The sequence below is a fragment of the Chrysemys picta genome, unplaced genomic scaffold, assembly GCF_011386835.1.
Source record: "Chrysemys picta bellii isolate R12L10 unplaced genomic scaffold, ASM1138683v2 scaf247, whole genome shotgun sequence".
Classification (NCBI taxonomy): domain Eukaryota; kingdom Metazoa; phylum Chordata; order Testudines; family Emydidae; genus Chrysemys; species Chrysemys picta.
The window spans coordinates 63070-85944 of NW_027052954.1; the positions used below are offsets into that span (position 1 = coordinate 63070).

At 56.7% G+C, this 22875-nt stretch overlaps 1 protein-coding gene across 1 annotated transcript; it reads left to right on the forward strand.

Moving 5' to 3' along the window:
- The first annotated feature begins 609 nt into the window (after window positions 1-609).
- LOC135978412 (voltage-dependent L-type calcium channel subunit alpha-1S-like) lies at window positions 610-21423 on the forward strand. The gene is made up of 4 exons (XM_065579358.1): window positions 610-757; window positions 19226-19384; window positions 19909-20114; window positions 21196-21423. The coding sequence occupies exons 1-4, from the start codon at window positions 610-612 to the stop codon at window positions 21301-21303; spliced, it is 621 nt and encodes a 206-aa protein (XP_065435430.1). The 3' UTR covers window positions 21304-21423.
- The last annotated feature ends 1452 nt before the right edge of the window (window positions 21424-22875 follow it).

Sequence of the window (22875 nt, forward strand, 5' to 3'; positions counted from 1 at the left end):
CAGTGGCTGAGCACGCGGGTGTTGTTGTATTTAGGCTCTCAACCCCCCGCATGGAGCAGGGACCTGTTCTCCCTAGTTTGCTGAGGCCCAGAGCGACAGGGACTCACCTGATCTCACACAGAAGACTTACAGCAGAGCTGGGAACTGAACACCGCTCTCTTGAATTCCAGCCCAATGCCTCATCTACCAGCCTGTGTCGCCTTCCCGTGCCCTGCCACCAGCCCCGCCAAACCCTCCTCCCTGTCTCCGTTAGGGTGACCAGACGTCCCGATTTTATCGGGACAGTCCCGATTTTAGGGGACTTGTCCCGCGTCCCGACCTTACATCGGTCGGGACGCACTTTGTCCCCGATATCGGGGGGACCGCGGCACTGCTCACGTCTTCTTCCGGGCCCTGGGGCAGTGCAGTTGAGTTTCTGCTGGGCTGGCGGCCGCCGCAGACGCCTGCAGAGTGCTGCAGCCCCACTCCCCAGGCACGCACAAAGGCAGGGGCGGGGCTTGTAGGCACCAGCAACGAGCCCCCCCGCCCCTCAACCTGACCCGTGCCGGAGCTACGCAGACAGGAGCCAGAGGGACGCTCCCTCCTCCTCCCGCTGCCAGCCCTGTGAACATGGCTGCAGCACGGCCCCGCTTCTCCCTCCTGCTCCTCGCCCTAGTTGCCCTGCTCCTGCCCGCACAGTGGCCCCTCTGCTTGGCCGCCAAGCATCTGGACCGGTGCTTCGCTGAGTGCAAGCGCTGCACCGACCCAGAGTGCAGCAGTAAGTGGGTGCGGGGTGCTGGGGTCCCCGGACGGGACCTGCCTGCTGGATCCTGAGGCTAGCACTGCGGGGGGGCTGTGCCAGGCAGGCTCTGGGAGGGAGGACGGGGGGGGTCCGATGCTGCTCTGGGTAGCCCGTGCGGGATGGGATGATGATGGTGCAGGGACGGGAGACCCATGGGGAGGCCGGGGTGTAGGCAGTGCTCTTGGGGCCGGCCCTCGGGCAGGGCCATGGGGCCGCACTTGTGGGCACCGCGATCCGGCCATGAACCGGATGTTTTTCCGTCCCTTTAAAGGGCAGTAGCCCAGCGTCCTGTCGGCGGGGTTCTCCCACACGTCCCGGTCCAGCCCCAGTGCGGGATGTGAGGGGAGGCGTGTGTTTGGTCATCGGCTCCCCAGCCCCATCTGCAGCGTTGGTACGTTCCAAGCGGAGCGGGAGGGGAGGCAGTTGGCCGAGAGCGGGTGGAGGGAGGGGGCTGGGGGACGTGGCCTGAGCGCACCCTCTGGTGCTGGGGGGGGGGGGTCAGGCGCGCACAGGGGAGGGGCTTGTTCCCCTCCCCCCCCCCCCCCCCCCCCCCACCGCGTCCTGATTTTTCACTTCTGTCATCTGGTCACCCTAGTCTCCGTCCCCTCCGGGCTGGACTGGTGTGACCCCTTCTGTCTGGCCATCGCAGACTCCCTCCTGTGCGCATGCCGCTGCCCACTTCCTCACTGGCACCAGGCTACACAGTCGGCACCGGGGCACTTGGTAGATGTGCGCCGCCCAGCCAGGAGCTCGGGGAAGGCTCGGTGTGGCTGGCGATGCAATGGAAAAGCAGAGACGGGCAATAGAAGATTCTCCTACCTGGAGTCAGGAGTGGACAGAAGCTGGCGTGTATATGGGCCACCCACTTTCTGCTGCCGGTGGCGGAGCTGAAACGGCTGGATCAGCTTTCCCAGCGGCACGTGCCAGCTCTCGCTCTGCCAGAGCCAAGCCTGGCAATGAGGGGATGAGGCTTTGGCAGCCAGCAGGGGGCATGTCACAATGGGCAGGCGAGTCACAAGCCAGCCAATGTGTGACTGCCCAGCCATGGGATGCCCCAGCCCAGATTAGTTTTGGCCTGGCCGGGGCTTTAGAGCCTGTCCTTCCCCACCGGGGTCATGGGAGGGACCTGTGATGGGTTGGATCACAGAAACCCCCCGGGAGCTGCCACCTGATGTGCCAAGACTACCTCTGCTCCTGTTTTCCCTGCCAGCTTGGGGCCCCAGAACCCTGTCTTGCTGAGCCAGACACTCCCGTCTGCTCCAACACAGACCCAGGGTCTGAATTACTTGCCCCAATGCTGCAGGTTTACCTGAAAACAGCTCACAGAAGTGTGCTGGTCTTTAGCACTCAGATGCCCAACCCCCATGGGGTCTAAACCCAAATAAATCCGTTTTACCCTGTATAAAGCGAATGCAGGGTAAACTTATAAATTGTTCACCCTCTATAACACTGATAGAGAGATATGCACAGTTGTTTGCTCCCCCAGGTATTAATACATACTCTGAGTAAATTAATAAGTAAAAAGTGATTTTATTAAATACAGAAAGTAGGATTTAAGTGGTTCCAAGTAGAAACAGATAGAACAAAGTAAGTCACCAAGCAAAATAACATAAAATGCACAAATCTATGTCTAATCAAACTAAATACAGATAATCTCACCCTCAGAGATGCTTCAGTAAGTTTTTTCCTCAGACTGGACACCTTCCAGGCCTGGGCACAATTCTTTCCCCTGGTACAGCTCTTGTTGCAGCTCAGGTGATAGCTAGGGGATTCTTCATGATGGCTGTCTCCTCTCTTCCACCCCCTTATACAACTTTTGCATAAGGCGGGAATCCTTTTGTCCCTCTCTGAGTTCCCACCCCCTCCTTCTCAAGGGAAAGACACCAGGTTAAAGATGGATTCCAGTTCAAGGGACATGATCACATGTCACTGCAAGACTTCATTACCCACTTGCCAGCACACAGGTATAAAGGAAGACTTACAGGTAAAACACAGCCATTTGCAGACAATGGTCCTAGTTAATGGGAGGTTTCAGAGTAGCAGCCGTGTTAGTCTGTATCCACAAAAAGAACAGGAGTACTTGTGGCACCTTAGAGACTAACAAATTTATTAGAGCATAAGCTTTCGTGGACTATAGCCCACTTCTTCGGATACATACCGAAGAAGTGGGCTGTAGTCCACGAAAGCTTATGCTCTAATAAATTTGTTAGTCTCTAAGGTGCCACAAGTACTCCTGTTCTTCTAGTTAATGGGAGTCATCAAGATGCCAAATCACCATTAATGGCCCACATTTTGCATAATTACAATAGGCCCTCAGAGCTATATTTCATATTTCTAGTTTCAGATACAAGAGTGGTACATTTATACAAATCGGATGATCACACTCAGTAGACAATAAGCTTTGTAATGATACCTTACAAGAGACCTTTTGCACGAAGCATATCTCAGTTACATTATATTCACTTATTCAATGTTTATAAAACCATACAGACTGCACAATGTCACACCACCGCCCAGGCCGGCGCTGGGAGGCCACCTGTGAGATTCAGCTCCCTGCCCAGTCCAAGGCTCCAGCCCTGCCCTGTGATGCTGAGCCAGGGCAGCAGGCAGGAAGGCCGAGTGCTGTAGACAACAGGCTGCCGAGCTGGGCCCCATCCCTCAGCAGGCTGGGATAGGGCTGGCCCTGCCCATGCCCTACTGTCCAACCTTGTTCCTAGCCCATCCCAGTGGGCCCTGTGGGCTGGCCCCAGCCTCCATGACTCAATGTACCCGCCGCTGGGGCTCCCCTACATTCCAGATTCAGCAACTGCCCTGGAATTCAGCAGCCGTTCGCCTCTCCTGAGCTCCACCCCAGGCCTCCTGGCTCTCCCCTCGGGCTGCCCTCCATCCGCCCTCTGCTCCGGGCCAGTCACCCGCTTGTCGCCATCCTCCCCCCAGCCCTTCGGCCAAGCCTACACAGTGTAGTTAGCGCCTAACAATTCTCCTTCCTCACTCAGCTCCTCCATCACCTGGCTCTTTCTCTGCACCTCCTCCTGTGGCGTTCTGCTGCTGAAGGGCCTAGACCGGCAGAGGGGCATCCAGAGGACGGGCTGAGGCCTGAGGAGCCAAGTTCTCCCCAGCAGCGCGGCAGGGTGCCCGGCTCCCCCGCGGCACAGCTCCCGTTAGGGCTAACCCTGCAGAGACATGTTGGCAGCTGGGAGAGAGAAAAGCTGTTTGCTTTGCTGCTCTGCCAGCAGCTCAATTTCCTGGGAGGTTGAAAGCCCTCAGCCAGCTCCCACGCCCAGTGCAGGCTGGTGAAACCCAGACAGTGCTAGGGGCTGGCGGGGAGGGGAGCGGGGACAAGGAAGGGGAGAGAAAGGGAGCGAATGAAGGGAGGGGTGGAAGGGCAGAGGGGGGAGGTGAGGCAAGCAGAGTGCTGGGGGGGGGACAGAGAAGGGGGGAAGGGAGGGGTCGGGGTTCCCGGGAATGATGTGCAGACAAAAGCTCCACCCAGGAATCTGCTGCTGCTGCCTAGCCAATAGCTGGGAGATCCGCTGTGCAGGGGTGGGGTGTGCAGTGGCAAGGGGCAATTCAGCGGGATGGGATGTGCAGTGGGCAGAGGGGGGCTGTGCAGTGAGATGGGGTGTAACGGGCAGGGGGCTGTGCAGTGAGGGGGTATAGTAGGTGGTGGGGTCTGCCGTGAGCTGCGGTGTAGCAGGTGGGAGGAGCTGTGCAGGTGGCAGAGGGAGCTGTGCAGTGAGGGGGTGTAGCAGGCGGGGAGCTGTGCAGTGAGCTGGGGTGTAGCAGGTGGGAGGGGCTGTGCAGTGAGATGGGGTGTAAAGGGCAGGGGGCTGTGCAGTGAGGGGTGTAGTAGGTGGTGGGGTCTGCCGTGAGCTGCGGTGTAGCAGGTGGGAGGAGCTGTGCAGTGGGCAGAGGGGGGCTGTGCAGTGAGGGGATGTAGCAGGCAGGAGAGGCTGTGCAGTGGCAGAGGGGGCTGTGCAGTGAGGGAGTGTAGCAGGTGGGAGGGGCTGTGCAGTGAGATGGGGTGTAGCAGACAAGGGGGCTGCGGAACGGTAGAGGGGGCTGTGCAGTGAGATGGGGTGTAGGAGGCAGGAGGAGCTGTACAGTGAGGGGGTGTAGCAGGCGGGGAGCTGTGCAGTGAGCTGGGGTGTAGCAGGTGGGAGGGGCTGTGCAGTGAGATGGGGTGTAATGGGCAGGAGGCTGTGCAGTGAGGGGGTGTAGCAGGCGGGAGGGGCTGTGCAGTGAGATGGGGTGTAACGGGCAGGGGGCTGTGCAGTGAGGGGTTGTAGTAGGTGGTGGGGTCTGCCGTGAGCTGCGGTGTAGCAGGTGGGAGGAGCTGTGCAGTGGGCAGAGGGGGGCTGTGCAGTGAGGGGATGTAGCAGGCAGGAGAGGCTGTGCAGTGGCAGAGGGGGCTGTGCAGTGAGGGAGTGTAGCAGGCGGGAGGGGCTGTACAGTGAGATGGGGTGTAGCAGACAAGGGGGCTGCGGAACGGTAGAGGGGGCTGTGCAGTGAGATGGGGTGTAGGAGGCAGGAGGAGCTGTACAGTGAGGGGATGTAGCAGGCGGGGAGCTGTGCAGTGAGCTGGGGTGTAGCAGGCGGGAGGGGCTGTGCAGTGAGATGGGGTGTAACGGGCAGGGGGCTGTGCAGTGAGGGGTGTAGTAGGTGGTGGGGTCTGCCGTGAGCTGCGGTGTAGCAGGTGGGAGGAGCTGTGCAGTGGGCAGAGGGGGGCTGTGCAGTGAGGGGATGTAGCAGGCAGGAGAGGCTGTGCAGTGGCAGAGGGGGCTGTGCAGTGAGGGAGTGTAGCAGGCGGGAGGGGCTGTGCAGTGAGATGGGGTGTAGTAGGCGGGGGGCTGTGCAGTGAGGGGGTGTAGCAGGTGGGAGAGGCTGTGCAGTGAGCTGGGGTGTAGCAGGCGGGTGGGTCTGTGCTTTGAGGAGGCGTGGGGGGGCGGGCTCTGCAGGCGGGGGAAGAATGCCAAGCACATACCCCTGGTAACAGGCCCAGCCCACACATTGTCATTAACCCCTTCCTGTGGTGGCTGTGGCCGAGGCTGTGTGTTCCATGTTCCGTGTTGCACACCTGGGACATGGGGCAGGGACTGGGGCTGCTGACTGATCCCTGGCTTCTCTGGTTCCCTTTCCCAGGAGGCTCTCTCCAAGATTCCCCTGGGATCTATCCCTGGTGCAGGAGCAGGGAGGTGCTCCTGGGGCGAGATCTTTGCCTGGGGAGCACCCTGCTGCCTGTCTCTGTCGGCCTCTTGTGAGATTCCAGGCTCCCATCCCGGGCCGGTGCAAGAAGCGATCGGGTTTTATTTGTTTTGGTTGGAACAAAGTCGCCTGGGCTGCAGTGGCCTTGGCTGGCTCGCTGCTCCCGTTCGCCACCAAAGCACCCTGGTGGGCACAGCCTAGCACTTGTTCCCGAGCCCCTCTGGGCCCATCTCCCCAACCCCGTGGCCCCTGGCTGTGGGGAGGGCTTGGCTCTGGGACATGCCCCTTCCCTCCCAGCTTTTCTCCCCTGCCCGGGGAGCTGGGGGTATGGCAGGGTGAGGAGGAAGGACATAGTGGTGCCATCTGCTGGGATCCCAGGGCGTGCTCTGATTGCCCCTGACCCAATCACAGCAGAGTGGTCTTTGCCTGGCAGACGGAGCCCAGCTCCCGGGTCTGTGGGGCCATGCTGGGCTCTCTGCGTGGGTGCCCCAGGGCTCACCTCCCTGTCCTTGACCTTAACCAGGTGTGACAGAATACAATGGCTGTGTTCACTTTGTACTAATGTCCATGCAAGGGACGCCTTGTGGTGGGTCAGTTCACAACTCATAATTTGCTGATCAATAATCCGATGGCAATGTGCACGGAGCGGTGTGACCTGTGACCTGCTAAACACAAGCTGAGCTCCCGGCTAGAAGCATGTTGTCCAGAGAAGTCTGGGGAGTGGTTGAACCAGTTCCTCGGAAACAAAGAGCGAGCTGACGCCTCAGCCAGGTGTAAACAGGACCGATGGATCGCTACCTACTAGGTGGCCATTCTTTGGCAGGAGCAAAAAATCGACATTTTAGCAAAGAACCAGCATGAAGTTCCCACCCATACAGCCTGCCTGGTGCCTCGCTCCCATCGGGAAATGCTTCTCAAAGGGGGACAGGACTATAAAAGGAAGGGGCAGATCCCCCTCAGGCACCCCTCTCTCTTTCCCTGCCCATTGCATTCACTGCACCTGAAGCGACGAAGGTAGCGTTTGTTGGATCTGGAAGAGGGGTCCCATCCTGAAGAGGTTGGTCAGTCAGACTGCGGAAAGCACGTGGTGAGAAAACTTGGTTTTGAATCTAATAGACTGTTAAGTTGGGCACCAGAAGCGTTTTATCTTTATTTTTCTTGTAACTGTGTCTGACTTTTCTGCCTCATTGCTTGTACTCATTGAGAATCTCTCTTTGTACGTAATACACGTGTTTGATCTAATCCAGCATGTTCCAGTCGTGTCTGGGTAACTCCATTTGGGGTAACAACTCGGGTGCATATTCTTCCCTTAAAGGAATAACGGACTTAGTAGATTAGTACTGCCCAGCCAGGAGGGGGTTGGGCACCACAGAACATGCATTTCTGGGGGGAACTGTGGGACAGGGGGTGTGTTGGGGTCACTCTGTGAGAGCCCAGGTGTGGCTGGCTGCCTGCAGCACACGCAGACATGGCTGGGAGTGATTTCCACGCTGAAGGCTCCCTGTTGGAGGCGACAGGAGCAATACAGTGGAAAGGGCACCCCAGGGTGCAGGGCAGGGGTGACTCATTGGTCTGGCTGGCACCCTGGCATGTCACACCCCAATGGCTGGTTTTTGCAAGGGTCGGGGAATGTGACTGACCCTGATGCCCTATTGCTTGGGGGAGGGGAGAGACCGCAGGGCTTGGGTTCTGTGCCCATGTCAGCTGGACCCTCTGGGAGGAGCAGGGGCCTTGTGGGATGTGGCTGGGGTTGGGAGCTGGCTGCGGCTGGGCTGGGGTTGGGAGCTGGCTGCGGCTGGGCTGGGGTTGGGAGCTGCCTGCGGCTGGGCTGGGGTTGGGAGCTGCCTGCGGCCGGGCTGGGTTGGGAGCTGGCTGCGGCCGGGCTGGGTTGGGAGCTGGCTGCGGCTGGGCTGGGTTGGGAGCTGGCTGCGGCTGGGCTGGGTTGGGAGCTGGCTGCGGCTGGGCTGGGGTTGGGAGCTGCCTGCGGCTGGGCTGGGTTGGGAGCTGGCTGCGGCTGGGCTGGGTTGGGAGCTGGCTGCGGCTGGGCTGGGGTTGGGAGCTGCCTGCGGCTGGGCTGGGGTTGGGAGCTGCCTGCGGCTGGGCTGGGTTGGGAGCTGGCTGCGGCCGGGCTGGGGTTGGGAGCTGGCTGCGGCTGGGCTGGGTTGGGAGCTGGCTGCGGCTGGGCTGGGGTTGGGAGCTGGTTCCGGCCGGGCTGGGTTGGGAGCTGCCTGCGGCTGGGCTGGGTTGGGAGCTGGCTGCAGCTGGGCTGGGTTGGGAGCTGGCTGCAGCTGGGCTGGGTTGGGAGCTGGCTGCAGCTGGGCTGGGGTTGGGAGCTGGCTGCGGCTGGGCTGGGTCGGGAGCTGGCTGCGGCTGGGCTGGGGTTGGGAGCTGGTTCCGGCTGGGCTGGGTTGGGAGCTGCCTGCGGCTGGGCTGGGTTGGGAGCTGGCTGCAGCTGGGCTGGGTTGGGAGCTGGCTGCAGCTGGGCTGGGGTTGGGAGCTGGCTGCGGCTGGGCTGGGTTGGGAGCTGGCTGCAGCTGGGCTGGGTTGGGAGCTGGCTGCAGCTGGGCTGGGGTTGGGAGCTGGCTGCGGCTGGGCTGGGTCGGGAGCTGGCTGCGGCTGGGCTGGGGTTGGGAGCTGGTTCCGGCTGGGCTGGGTTGGGAGCTGCCTGCGGCTGGGCTGGGTTGGGAGCTGGCTGCGGCTGGGCTGGGGTTGGGAGCTGCCTGCGGCTGGGCTGGGTTGGGAGCTGCCTGCGGCTGGGCTGGGGTTGGGAGCTGGTTCCGGCTGGGCTGGGGTTGGGAGCTGCCTGCGGCTGGGCTGGGTTGGGAGCTGCCTGCGGCTGGGCTGGGGTTGGGAGCTGGCTGAGGCCGGCTGGGGTTGGGAGCTGCCTGCGGCTGGGCTGGGGTTGGGAGCTGCCTGCGGCTGGGCTGGGTTGGGAGCTGGCTGCGGCCGGGCTGGGGTTGGGAGCTGCCTGCGGCTGGGCTGGGTTGGGAGCTGCCTGCGGCTGGGCTGGGTTGGGAGCTGCCTGCGGCTGGGCTGGGGTTGGGAGCTGGCTGCGGCTGGGCTGGGGTTGGGAGCTGCCTGCGGCTGGGCTGGGTTGGGAGCTGCCTGCGGCTGGGCTGGGTTGGGAGCTGGCTGCGGCTGGGCTGGGGTTGGGAGCTGCCTGCGGCTGGGCTGGGGTTGGGAGCTGGCTGAGGCTGGCTGGGGTTTTCACCTTCTTGTACCTCCCTGGGGACCTGGGCCGGAGTTAAAGCAGAGACCCAGAGCTGAGAGGCTGCGCTCAAAGCCCCAGCCGCTGGGCCTTGCTGACCCCCCCAGGAAGCGCAGGGAACTGTCCCCAAGGGCAGGAAGAGCTCTGGGCGCTTTAACACAGGCTTACAAATAGAACAAGCTCCTGCGCTGTGAGAGCGAGAGGCCAATGGGGGCCGGGCTCGGCCCACTGGGCCGAGCTGGGCAGGGCTCCCCGACACCACAGAACAGAGCGACGGGCTCTGGCATCCGCTTGGGCTTCCATGAACATGGGGAGAGAGGAGAGCCCGATGTGGGGTGCACAGGCAACTGCGTGCAGGACCTCTGGGAGTTCAGGCAAGCTTAGGGTTACCATTCGTCCGGATTCCCCCGGACATGTCCGGCTTTTTGAGCTAAAAATAGCGTCGGGGGGGATTTGTAAATGTCCGGACTTCCCCCCCTCCATGCAGAGCGCGCGCGGCTAACAGGGCAGCTGGCCGGATGGTGTCACTTACATGGGGCTCTGACAGCCGGAGAGAGCCCGTCCTCCACTTCCCCCTCCTCCCCCCTGCAGCTGAGATCACTCTCTCCCTCCCTCCCTGCATTCGCAGATCGCCTCCGGCAGTCTGGAGCTCCTCCCCCGCCAGCCAGCCTGCCGGGAGAACGGCTCACAGAGACGTTAGCCGAAGGCCAATGACAAGGGAGCCAGGGGGTCGGAGAAGGGGTAGGGAGGTTCTGGAGGGGGCAGTCAAGAGACGGGGGGGGTCTGGAGTTCTGGGGGCGGGCTTTCTGGGGGTGGGGGTGTGGATAAGGTTTTGGGCAGTCAGGGTACAGGTAGGGGGTAGGGTCCTGGGGGGCATTTGCGGGGGGTAGTTAAGGGACAAGGAACAGGGAGGCTTAGGTAGGGGTGGGGTTTTGGAGGGCAGTTAAGAGCAGGGGTCCCAGGAGGGGGCAGTCAGGGGACAAGGAGCAGAGGGGTTTAGATGGGTCGGGAGTTGAGTTTAGATGGGGCGGGGCTGTCAGGGGGTGGGGAGTGGTTGGATGGGGCGTGGGAGTCCCAGGGGTCTGTCTGGGGGTGGGGGTGTGGATAAGGGTTGGGGCAGTCAGGGTACAAGTAGGGGGTAGATTCCTAGGGGGCCAGTTAGGATTGGGGGAGGGTCTCAGGAGGGGGCAGTCAGAGGACAAGAGGCAGGGAGGCTTAGGTAGGGGGTGGAGTCCTGGGGGGCAGTTAGGGGCAGGGGTCCCAGGAGGGGGCAGTCAGGGGGACAAGGAGCGGGTGGAGGGTTGGGGGTTCTGAGGGGGGAAAGTGGGAGGGGCAGGGGTGGGGCTAGGGCTGGATGGGGCAGGGCTAGGGCAGGACGGGGCCGGGGCTAGGGCGGGGCTCCTCCCGTCCTCTTTTTTGCTTGCTGAAATATGGTAACCCTAGTGCTGAGGCTCCAGGAAAAGAAGCCAGGGCCTGGTTCTCCTCTCGCTCCCCATTCACACCGGCATAATCCGATTGGTGTCACACCTGATTGACAGTGGGCTGAGTAAGGAGCACAGGACCATGCTGTCCACAGACACTCCTATCCTCCATCAGTCTCTATAGCACTAGGTGCCCAAGAGGCAGTGTGGTCTAGTGGGTGAGGCACTGGGCTGGGCGTGAGGAGACCCAGCTGTGCCACTGCGCTGCTGGATGCCCTTGGGCAACCTGGGGGTTGTAATGCCATTCACTGACAATGGCCTGCTGCCCCCCTGTACCGACAGATGGCGTTGTGACCTGGCACACAGGGCGTCTGTTGCTGTGCCGTGGAACACAGGGGAGTCCACCAAGAACTTGACCCCTGGCAGCACTGGCTCACACACTGTGTGGGTCAGAAAGTGGGGAGACTTCCCAGCCAAGGGAGACCCAGGGTCCCTGCAGGAGGAGGGGGTGGGATGAGCGGGGACTGGAATTTACACCCCTCTCCAATATCTGAACTGCCGTCACTGCTAAAGGGGCATTTTGAGCTGAGGTGCCAGGCACAGACTGGCAGGTTGGTGTGACTCACACACCCAGGGGGCGTGTTGGCCTGGCAGGAGGGATGCTTACATGTGTACTTGGCATGTAGGACGAATGGGTATCAGAGGCGTGAGGGTCTATCCTATCCATGCATGTCTGGATCCTGCAGGTCAGCACTCTGGCTGCCAGATTTAACTGGGCCATGGCCCATGTATGAGCAATTCCCTGCATACATCCTACCCTGGAAACCCTAATGCCTGCAGTGTCACCTACCTCCCTGCCTTGTCCCCTGTGTGTTGCCAGCGTGAATACTGTGGCAGAGGGGAGAGTAGTCCACTGGCAGTAGGAGGGGTGGCCTACTGGACAGCTATGAGACAAACATGTGCCACATGGCTAGCCAGTGTTGGTCTATAAGACCTTGCTACATGGAGTGTATGGGCTGTGGGTACAGACCCAAAGAGACTTGTAGAAAGCAGAGCCGGGGAGGGGATTCTGCTCTGCTTAAAAAGACTATAGAGACAAGGCAGGTGAGGGAATATCTTTTATTGGACCAACATCTGTTGGCAAGAGAGACAAGTTTTGGTGCTACACAGAGCTCTTCTTCGGGTCTGGGAAAGGTGCTCTGTACTAAATACAAGGTGGAACAGATGATTTAGCATAAGTAGTTAACACATTCACCCACCTAGTCTCGCACATATTCTAAGGGACCATTCAAGGTGAAGTGGCCCGTTACCACCTCTGCAGTCATGGGACAAACAAAGGGGGTTAGTGGGTTACAGATTGTTGTAATAAGCCATAAATCCAGTGTCATAGACTCAGACTTTAAGGTCAAAAGGGACCATTAAGATAATCTAGTCTGACCTCCTGCAGAACGCAGGCCACAGAATCTCACCCACCCACTCCTGTATCAAACCTGTGTCTGAGCCATTGAAGTCCTCAAATCATGGTTTAAAGACTTCAAGTTGCAGACAATCTTCCAGCAAGTGACTCATGCCCCACGCTGCAGAGGAAGGTAAAAAAACCCCAGAGCCTCTTTATTAAGATGGTGATTTTTGGTGTCTAGGAACCTTATGAATTTAAGCTCCCAGGCTCGTCTTTTGAAAGCGTCGTGCAGGTTTCCTTTGAGGTGGAGAACTGAGAGGTCAGATACAGAGTGGTCGTTTGGTGAAAAGTGTTTGCCCGCAGGTGATTGGGTGTTTTTGTTTTTTATCATTTTACTGTGCAAGTTCATTTGAGAGTGTAGTGATTGTTTGGTTTCACCCACATAGTTGTTGTTGGGCACTGGGTGAGGTACACCACATGTTGTGATAGGCATGTGTAGGACCCATGGATCTTGAAAGGTGTGTTGTGTGGGGTGTTGGTCATTGCAGCAGTGGAGCTATGTCTGCAGGTTTTACATCTGTTGTTCTGGCAGTTCTGGTGCCACTTTGAGTCTGTGTGTCCTAGTCCGTGAGGAGCTCGCTTCTGATGATGAGTTTGGAGAGGATGGGGGCCTTGTTTGAAGGCCAGAAGAGAGAGTTCAGGAAAGCTCTTTCAGGAGGTGGTCCCCATCGAGTATAGGTTGTAACTGTTGGATGATGTCCAACATGGGTTCCAGTGTGGGGTCATTCCTTGATGTGATCTGTTTCTCTGGTGGAGTGCCCTTGTTTGGTGAAGGCAGTTTTAAGTCTGTAGCCCAGACTTCATAGATTTCCACCACACCTTAATCCATTCTATAAGACCATGTTTTCAGTATATATACTTTGATCCTGCTTTGAGCAGGAGATTGGACTAGATGACCTCCTGAGGTCCCTTCCAACCCCGATATTCAATGATTCTAACTCCTTACATAATATCAGTACATACATCTCACAATGATATCAATAACCAATGTGACACTGGCTTTCTGTGGATACCTCTCATGACATTCTTGGGTGAATGAGAAGGTGCATACTGGCCTCAGGGTACACCTGTACCCCTCTGTACCTCCTTGTTGGTTGGCATTAACAGGTTCTCGGGTCACAATATGGAATGGGGCTGCTAGCTATACAGTGATACCTGGCATGTTTGCTGTCTGTGTGGAGGTGAAAAGGGAGCTACATGGGCTTTGGCCTGATTTCTTGCACATCACCTAGAGGCGGGAGATTTCAATCCTGGGTCCCATCCTTTGTTAAGGTGAATTCACTCTTTCAGTTCTGGTATTTTCTAATCTACCAGTCAAATGAATACTTAGGAAGATATGTGTGGGCCAAACCTGGCATGCACCCCTATTGATGGCAGCAGGAGATGGGCATCTGTCTTAGAGTCTGGCTCCGAAGAGCATTCAGGGTGTAATACCAGGTGGGGTCAGGATTTCAGCGGCCCCCAGAGCAAACTGAAAGTGGGGAATCTCCCAGCCCTGTTATTGTGGGGTGTGAATGTAAAAACATAAATATAAATACCTCCCCTCCCCCCCAATAACTGGCTGGATCTAAAGTATTTAAATCCTGACCTGGAAGAGGCCCCAGCAACAGGCAGTGATTAGCGTCAGCTGGGGTGGTGGATAGGCGGCCGGCACTGCTGTGCCCGGTGCAAAACGCAGCAACTATTCTGGGCCCTGATGGCCGCAGGCAGCTGCGCTGGGTCAGTTGAAGCACCAGACAGCAAAGCCTCTGGACGAAGGCAGGAGAGGAGGGGGGCAGCATCCTCTCTGCCCAAATGGAGTTTAGGGGTTTTCTCCCCTTCCCCTGGTTTGCCAAACCTCAGTTTCCTGCCACTAGTGGGGGCAGGAACACAAAGGGAGCTGGAATTAGGGTGACCAGATAGCAAGTGTGAAAAATCGGGACGGGGGTGAGGGGTAATAGGTGCCTATATAAGAGAAAGCCCCAAATATTGGGACTGTCCCTATAAAATCAGGACACCTGGTCACCCTAGCTCGAACCCATCAAGCACAGCCCTGGGCAAAACCAGGGCTCAGTTTGGGTTTCGATGGGAGCGAGGGGCCCCACTGATGGGAAACTGGCTGAAGTGGGGGAAAGGGGCTCTGCTGGGGGGCCTGGCTGCAGTGGACGTGAGGGGCCCAGATGGGAGAATTGGCCTCAGTGGGGCTGGGGGCAGCTAGGGGGACTAGCCGCAGTGGGGGTGAGGTGCCCAGCTGGGGGGACTGGCCACAGTGGGAGTGAGGGACCCAGCTGGGGGGACTGGCCAGAGTGGGGGTGTGGGACTCAGATGTCATATTCAACTGTACTTAATAAAGAGGGACAAGATCACGGTGGAATGGAGCAGACGGGGCCGGGCTCAGGAGGAAGACAGAGGCTACTTCTGGGGGGATTCTGCACCAAAATTTTAAAAATGCTGTGCCAAAATTTTAAAAATTCTGCATATTTTATTTGTCAAAATGACACAATATAATCACTTTAGTTTCAATTATTTTGGTAATTTATTTCAAAATACCTGTCAACAAGTATGTCAACAAAATGCAGACAACAGCAAAAAAGATTCTTCCAGGAGTAGAGAATTAAAGAAACCTCTATGATGACCCAGTTCCAGTTGAGGGGTGCTGGAAGGAGTTGTGTGGGGCCCCCCCAGAGCCCAGACACCTGCACTCCCGTCCCCAGAGACGAGCCACACTGCACCCCCTGGCCCAGACACCAGCACCGCCTTCCCGCAGAGCCCAGCCGCAGGGCACTCCCTGCCCAGAGACCAACACCCCCTCCCCGCAGAGCCCAGCCGCAGGGCACTCCCTGCCCAGAGACCAACACCGCCTCCCCGCAGAGCCCAGCCGCAGGGCACTCCCTGCCCAGAGACGAACACCCCCTCCCCGCAGAGCCCAGTCGCGGGGCACTCCCTGCCCAGAGACGAACACCCCCTCCCCGCAGAGCCCAGCCGCAGGGCACTCCCTGCCCATAGACCAACACCCCCTCCCTGCAGAGCCCAGCCGCAGGGCATTCCCTGCCCAGAGACCAACACCCCCTCCCCGCAGAGCCCAGCCGCGGGGCACTCCCTGCCCAGAGACCAACACCCCCTCCCCGCAGAGCCCAGCCGCGGGGCATTCCCTGCCCAGAGACCAACACCCCCTCCCCGCAGAGCCCAGTCGCGGGGCACTCCCTGCCCAGAGACCAACACCGCCTCCCCGAAGAGCCCAGTCGCGGGGCACTCCCTGCCCAGAGACCAACACCCCCTCCCCGCAGAGCCCAGTCGCGGGGCACTCCCTGGCACAGACACTGGCACCCCCAGAGCCTTTACTCCCCCCAGCTTCTTTACTGTCCCACCGGGGACATGGTGTGGTGCAGCCGTGTCCTTCCTCAGCCTTTGCCAGAGCTGGCTGCATCTCCAAGGCCCTCTCCATCCCTGGGAGAATGAGCATCAAAGTGCTCCACTCTGCAGAGTCCAGCGGCCCCTAGTGGCAGTTAGAAATTCTGCAGTGGCAACTATCAGGGGGTAGCCGTGTTAGTCTGTATTTTGAAGTGAGGTTTTTACTCACGAAAGCTTATGCCCAAATAAATCTGTTAGTCTTTAAGGTGCCACCAGACTCCTTGTTGTTTTTGCAGTGGCAACGGAATTCTGCAAAATTGTGCATTGTGTGGCGGCGCAGAATTCCCTCAAGGAGTAAGAGGCTGTGCGTGAGCAGGAGCAGCAGGTGTGGAGGTGACCTGGGAGTTGGCTGTGGAAGGAATGCTAGCTGGGTACAGAGTTATTGGGCGGCTATGGATGCAAATCACATGCAGATCAGCAAGCCACTTAGTGAGAGAGTGGGGGGCTTCTCTTAATAGAGTATTAAACTGGTTTGCTCCGTTTTCCCTCTTAACAACAGGGGATACGTGAATTAGAGATTCTCACCCAATAGCAGTATTGCCAACCTCAAGAGATCAAGAATCATAGAAGATCAGGGTTGGAGGAGACCTCAGGAGGTCATCTAGTCCAACCCCCTGCTCAAAGCAGGACCATGACTCACATCCTCTAAAATCATGTGATTGGCCCCACAATCAGTGAGATTTTTTTTAAAAAAAATCATCAAACTCTGTTTTTCAATCTGTCTTTTCGCTTTCGAACTCTCCTCTGCTTGTGTGTGTGTGTGTGTGTGTGTGTGTGTGTGTGTGTGTGTGTGTGTGTGTGAGAGAGAGAGAGAGATAATGTCCGGTTGACAAGTCAACCTTTAATGAACACGTGCCTCTCTCTGGCTGCTTGAATGGAAGCTGCAAGTAGACAGACATACTTCAGGAGAATTCAAAAGGAGAAGATGCAGAAGATGTTGTATTTGGGCTAGTCCTCAGTACCAAGAGATTCATTTCAATATAATAGTCGTGCTTCTGGTAATGGTATCTCCTTATGAGGATGGAGCCCCTCAAAAGTATCCATTCCAAAATGGAGAGCTACCGTAGAGGGAAGGCATCCATGCTGGTTGGAAAAAGGGGAGAATGTATGGGAAGTTCTTGTACACAGGTGTTGCCTGCCCAGAACTGGGCCCGAGATGGCAAACAGGGGGTTCGTTGCCCGGTGTGCTTGGCACCAATAAAGACACCGAGGGGAGAAAGCAAGCCAAGTTTATTTCAGAGCTCTGAAATGGCACTAGGAGACCGGCATGTCTCAAATCTAGTGCAACAAATACAAACAAATTTTACCTTTTATACTTCAAACTGTTTGCATACATCTCTTTGTCTGGCTGTTCCCCCTTACCCCTCTCTTCCAGACAACTGTTACAATAAGCTCTACATAAGCTTGTGAGAGAACTTTCTCAGTCTTTGCGACCTACCCCTCCTTTCCCTCGCTTCTTATCTCTATTATTTCTGCTAGTGTGAGTGAAACTGCAGCCATCTGTTAAAAAGCTGACATTACATTTCTGCTTCAGCCTACTTCAGAGCATGTAAGCAGTTAGCACAGAAGTAGGTGAGAGTTCCCAAGATGGAGTCACTGTGGTTCAGGTAGGCCCAGAGCAAAAGAGCTTCATCAGCACTTTTGGCCTTCCGCTCTCCGGAGTTACCTGGTAGCTATACCTAGTGGACCCCAACACAGGTATAACCCTAAGTACTCAGTGGAGAGCTCTGTCCTGTGACAAAGTTACAATATGATAGAAAAACCTAATTCACACACATTTAGAAATAGACTGAACAAGGCCTATAACATGGAGCCGGCAAATGAGCAATGAACAGCTGAGAAACACAAAGCATTCTCTCTGTGCAGCACGTTTTCCAATGATTTTTGAATAATGAGGTGAGCTGTAAAGATCTTGACACGTAAGAAGATCTTTACAACAGCAAGCCCCTTTCAGAGCTTTTCTTAGCTCAGTGCAGTAGTTACAGTCATAATCCCTGAATATGATTTTTAAAAAAAAATAATCAATTCAGTCACATTCAAAGCATTTCAACAATAAATTAAACCGTCTTCTGTTGTTGTATAATTTTGATAACTACATACGTATGTACATGATCCAGTAATTACAATGAATAATTTGGTTTTTAATTAATAATTGTCCAAATAACTATAAATAAATAATTTTTTATTTTAAATAGACTTCTCTTTCGCAGCCTCCCCATCCCCCCATCAGTTCAGGCCCCCCATCAGTCCCCAACCCCTCAATCCAGCCCCCGGAGCCTCACCTCTGCTCCCCCTAGGTTTCCTCGCCCCCCTTTCCCAGGCCTGGGGGTTGTAGTGGGGTCCCCTCTCATCTCCCCTTTCCCAGGCTGGGGGGTTAGGGATGGCTCCCTCTGTCCCTTTCCAGGCCAGGTGCTGGAGGAGAAAAGAGCAGAGGTCCTGCCCTGTCCATGTTTTTCACAGGATGGGAGGAGGGAATGGAGCCAGTGCTGGCTCTGCCGGCTTCCAGAAGGACCAAACTTCGCAAGGGGGCTGTAGCTTCTTGCATCAATTGACAAGCTGGTGCCTGCAGCTGGCCCTGTCTAGGGGGAAGGGGGAAGAGCGAGGGCACGGCAGGCTCAGGGGAGGGGGCAGGAAGGGGTGAAGTGGGGGCAGGGCCTATGGCAGAGCCAGGGGTTGAGCAGTGAGCACCCCCCGGCACATTGGAAAGTTGGTGCTGGTAGCTCCAGCCCCGGAGTCGGTGCCTATACAAGGAGCCACATGTTAACTTCTGAAGAGCCGCATGTGGCTCCGGAGCCACAGGTTGGCCACCCCTGATCTAGATAGTCCCAGTGCTAGTGCCCCTCGCGGAGATATAACCCACCAAGACCCAGCATGCGTCAATCCCACCATAGTCTGTTGTGAAAGGAGCTGGTGGGGGTCACCCCAGTGTCTAGGAGCCAGATGCCCCCATCGTGAGACCATCTTGTTAGGCCCAAAAACCGAAAAACATGTTTATCTCGGCTTCTGCTTGTTATTCCAGTAAACATGCTTATCTCAGTTCTCACTGTCGTTTCCCATGCATGAAGCTGCACGTATACAGGATGTATAGAAAATATATGGAAAAGGGGAGGGGTTGGACGGACCCTGGGAAAGGAATGTGAAGGACGGAAAGCTAAACGGATGTATCCTGATTACTACTAGAACTGAATTTAAACAATGCATAGGTTAGCAGAATTTGAACACGCTAAGTTGTTTGTCTCTCTGTATAAAAGAAGCCCAGTTGTGCTTGTAAGGTGTGTTCCTCCCTCTGGCATGAGTCGAGGGGGACACCCGCTCAGCTGACTGATCAATAAAGAACTTGAAGCCGTCTTCTAGACTCCCGTGCCTCCTTGGGGTAATTGGGCAGCTCCAGGGGGAAACGAGCCCATTTGGCTAACAATCTCCCAAGGAGATGAACTGCGGGGACTCAGCCTTCCCCGATCCCTCTGGGGCAGTGTGAGGGGGCCTGGAGCTGCTGCTGCCTGTAATGGGATTGAGAGATTTCAGTCACCAGGGCTTTCCTTCTCACACCCCCCCCCTCCTGGGACATATAGGGACACATGCTGGGGAGGAAGGATGGCCTAGTGGTTGACACCAGTGAGAGCTGGGCCCAGGTCCCTCCCTCTCTTCCCTGTCATGTGCTGCGATGGCGAAGCGGTTCAATGTGTCTGTGAGACGCCGTGCTGCCAGTTAGGAGGGGAGGTGAGTGTGACCTGTTACCCTTCTCTCTCTCTGTCTCTCAGCTGCAGTTCTGCAGGTGGTCCTGAACTCCATCATCAAGGCCATGGTGCCCCTGCTCCACATCGCCCTACTGGTCCTCTTCATGATCATCATCTACGCCATCGTCGGGCAGGAGCTGTTCAAGGGAAAGTTGCACAAGACTTGCTACTACATCGGGACAGGTCTGGAACGTGGGCGACCCTCCCACCAGCCGGGGGGGCCATGCCATAACCCTCCCAGCCACACCATATAGCCATATAACCATATGACGTGGCTGGGAGGTGTATGCCATATCTGGGGGCGTTATATGACTACATGGCATGGCGGGGAGGTGTATGGCATGGCTGGGAGGTGTATGGCATGGCTGGGGGCATTATAAGGCTATATGGCATGATGGAGAGGTATATGGCATATCTGGGGGCATTATATGGCTATATGGTGTGGCTGGGAGGGTTATGGCATGGCTGGGGGCATTATATGGCTTATGGCATGGCTGGGAGGTGTATGGCATGGCTGGGGGCGTTATATGGCTATATGGCATGGCTGGGGGCATTATATGGCTATATGGTGTGGCTAGGAGGTATATTGCACTGCGCCAGAGCCCTCCTCTGGGTGGGGCTGGGGGCTAAGGCACAAGCAGCAGCAGGAGTGTAGTTGTCCTTCTCCTCTGCTCAGCCTGACTTCTGTGCTTCGGTTTCACCCTCAGATATCATTGCCAAAGGGGAAATGGAGAAGCCATCCCCGTGCACCACCACCGGCCACGGGTATCACTGCACCCTCAACGGCACTGAGTGCAGGAGTGGGTGGCCAGGGCCCAACAACGGCATCCCCCATTTTGATAATTTTGGCTTCGCCATGCTGACTGTGTACCAGTGCATCACCATGGAGGGCTGGACGGAAGTCCTCTACTGGGTAGGTGAAGGCCTGAGCCCGCTGGCTGCGAGGGAGGAGACGCCGGCACGCTCTTTGAACAAGAACATGGTACTAAGCGGGTTGGGCTGGCCAGGCTTCCCAAATGGTGGGGATCCTTCCGGGGCAGCGAGCCCCGCAGACTCTGCAGCTACTGGATGATGTATCCACTGAGCAATGAGCTCCCAGGGAGAAGGTGGCACCCGCCGGTGCAGCAGAGTGTTTGAACCCTGCCTAGCCAAGAGAGTCCCTGTCCAAGTACCGCTGAGACTCTCAAACGAACCCCACCCTTGCCTTAAAAGACAGGAGCCTGGTGGGAGCGAGTCCTCGGACGGCTCCTCAGCTCTGGAGCTCAGGTATAAGCGACCATAAACTTGCCCTCCAAGCCACGAAGAATGGTAGGGGAGGAAGGATGGTGTGACGGCTCAGGGACAGGCTGGGAATTGCAGAGCTGAGTTCCAGTCCCGCCTCTGCCTCTGGAAAGCGCTTGGTGTGTTACCCTTCTGGGCATCCTTTGTTCCCAGGAGTGTGGGCTGAGGGCAGCTTGAGACACAGGTTGCTGGGCCAGTGTCTGATATTGTATCTGGTGGCTTTTAATAATACCACCACCTAGCTCTTATACAGTGCTTTTCACCATTAGATCTTAAAGCATTTCACCGTCATTAACCCCCCCGGCCCCACTCACCCCCTGGGAGGCAGGCAGGACAGTGCTATTATCTCCATTGCACAGATGGGGAGCTGAGACCCAGAGGCTAAGTGACTTGCTCAAGGTCACACAAGGAGTCTGTGGCAGAGTAGGGAGTTGGGTCTTCAAAGCCTTAAACTAGTGCCCTAACCACTGGGTTCCTGGGAGGAAGGCTGGTCAATGAGTAGGGACAAGTCTGAAACCCGGGAGACCCAGGTTCAATTCCCTGCTCTGCCACAGAATCCCATTGTGACCGCGGGCAAGTCTCTTAGTCGCTCTGTGTCTCAGTTCCCCATGCGTAAAGACTGTGAGGTGCTCAGCTACTCCAGTAATGGGCTTACCTGAGCCAGGTGGATTTGGTTCTCCCCCTGGATCTTCATCTGCCTCTGTCCTGTTCAGGTGAACGACGCCATCGGGAACGAGTGGCCCTGGATCTATTTCGTCAGCCTCATTCTGCAGGGCTCTTTCTTCGTTCTCAACCTGGTGCTGGGCGTGCTCAGCGGGTAAGGCGTGTGGACTGCATGGTGCCGCTCTCCTTTCTATCTGTCCCAGCAGGGGTCTGCCCTGAGGGAGGGGCCGGGCCCTTATTGAGTTTGGGGATATGAACAGAAAGTCTGAAGGGGGTTTTTAACCTTTTTCTTCCCTTCTTCCTTGGTACCTTGGCTATCAAAGCTATCAAGCCTTGTCTTCCCTTTTCTCTTGGAGAACTCTTTGGATGACTCAGGAATGTGGAGCAGGGGCGCTATCAGCCCTTAACTGAAGGGACAGGATGGTGGAATTCTTAACACAGAGAGCTTTTCTCCCCAGTCTTAACAAAACCAGACAATGAACACATTGTAATTATTCAGTTGTATTGTGGTAGCACCTAGCAGCCCCCATTCTGGCCCAGGACCCCATGGTGCTAGGTGCTGTGCAAACACAGAACAAAAAGACAGTCCCTGCCCCAACAGCAGTTTTAAATAGTCCCTGTAAAATTCCCTTCCCTTCTCAGTTAACCAGGTGTCACTTCCTTGGTCCCTGCAGTGTCACAATCTTACTAGTCCTCGAGTCTTCCAGCGTAGCCAAGACATGAATTAAAGCAAACGGGTAAAATACCACTGAAAACAAATCCACCCGTCCTTTCCAGGCCTGCTTTATCCCTCAGAAGGGAGCAAAAAAAGGCCAAGCCCAATGTTTTTCCCCCTTGACAGGTCACCTTTACTATGGAGAATGTGGGAAAATGGGCACAGCTGGCAATCTCTCTGCACCCTCCAGCTGCGTGAGCTTCCCCTTTAGCTCTGACACTCTGTTATGATTTTCTCAAGGCTTTCCAGTATCGGATACTCCTGTGTGCCTCAACAGCAGCAGTGGGGACAGCCATTAGTGCTCCTAATGTTAACCTGCCCTCTTTACAATCTAGCTGTAGTAGTTGGTTCTGTGGTGTCCTGTGGCAAGGAGTTCCACAGGATGATAAAAAAATGGGGAATAGGGTGGGGGTCTGGGACACAGAACTCTGGGGCTCTAATCTGACACTGACTCACCGCTATCAGCCCCCAGCTGATCAGGCTGTCCTGTGAGTGGTGGGGAAACCACACTCTGAGTAGTTACCTGCGGCCCTGCTGGAAGGAGGGCGTGGAGAGTGCAGGGTCTGAGCCCTCCTGCCACGAGACAAACCAGCAGCTCAGCCTGTCCTTTGGGACCCAGCGAGGCTCCTCACAGCTACCCGGAGCAGGAGCAGGAGCCCGCTCTGCCAGAGGGGTCCCAGAGACACAACAGAGCTGGGAGCTGAGAATGCCACAGGATTCATGAACCTCACTTCCCTAGGTTGGGATATTTGGTGGCAATAATGAAAATGGGGGGAAGCTGGGCATGGGGTTCACCTGGCTCTCCAGATCTATCTAGGTAGGTACTTATCTGCCCTCATCACCATAACATCAGAGCAACGGATTCCTTCTCACGCCCCCTGTGCGGCAGGGCAGCATCCTTATTCCTGTTTCATGCATGGGGAACGGAGACACGGAGGGGCTAAGTGCCAGGCCCATGGTTGCACAAGACATCTGTGGCAAAGCCAGGAACTGAGTACTAGGATGTGTTTCCTAA

What these genes read in the sequence shown, in the direction of transcription:
- LOC135978412 (XM_065579358.1), top strand. Translation starts at nt 610, where the DNA reads ATGGCTGCAGCACGGCCCCGCTTCTCCCTCCTGCTCCTCGCCCTAGTT. An exon ending in CACCGACCCAGAGTGCAGCA is followed by an intron (nt 758 to 19,225) that starts GTAAGTGGGTGC and finishes TCTGTCTCTCAG; the next exon opens with CTGCAGTTCTGCAGGTGGTC. An exon ending in TTGCTACTACATCGGGACAG is followed by an intron (nt 19,385 to 19,908) that starts GTCTGGAACGTG and finishes TTTCACCCTCAG; the next exon opens with ATATCATTGCCAAAGGGGAA.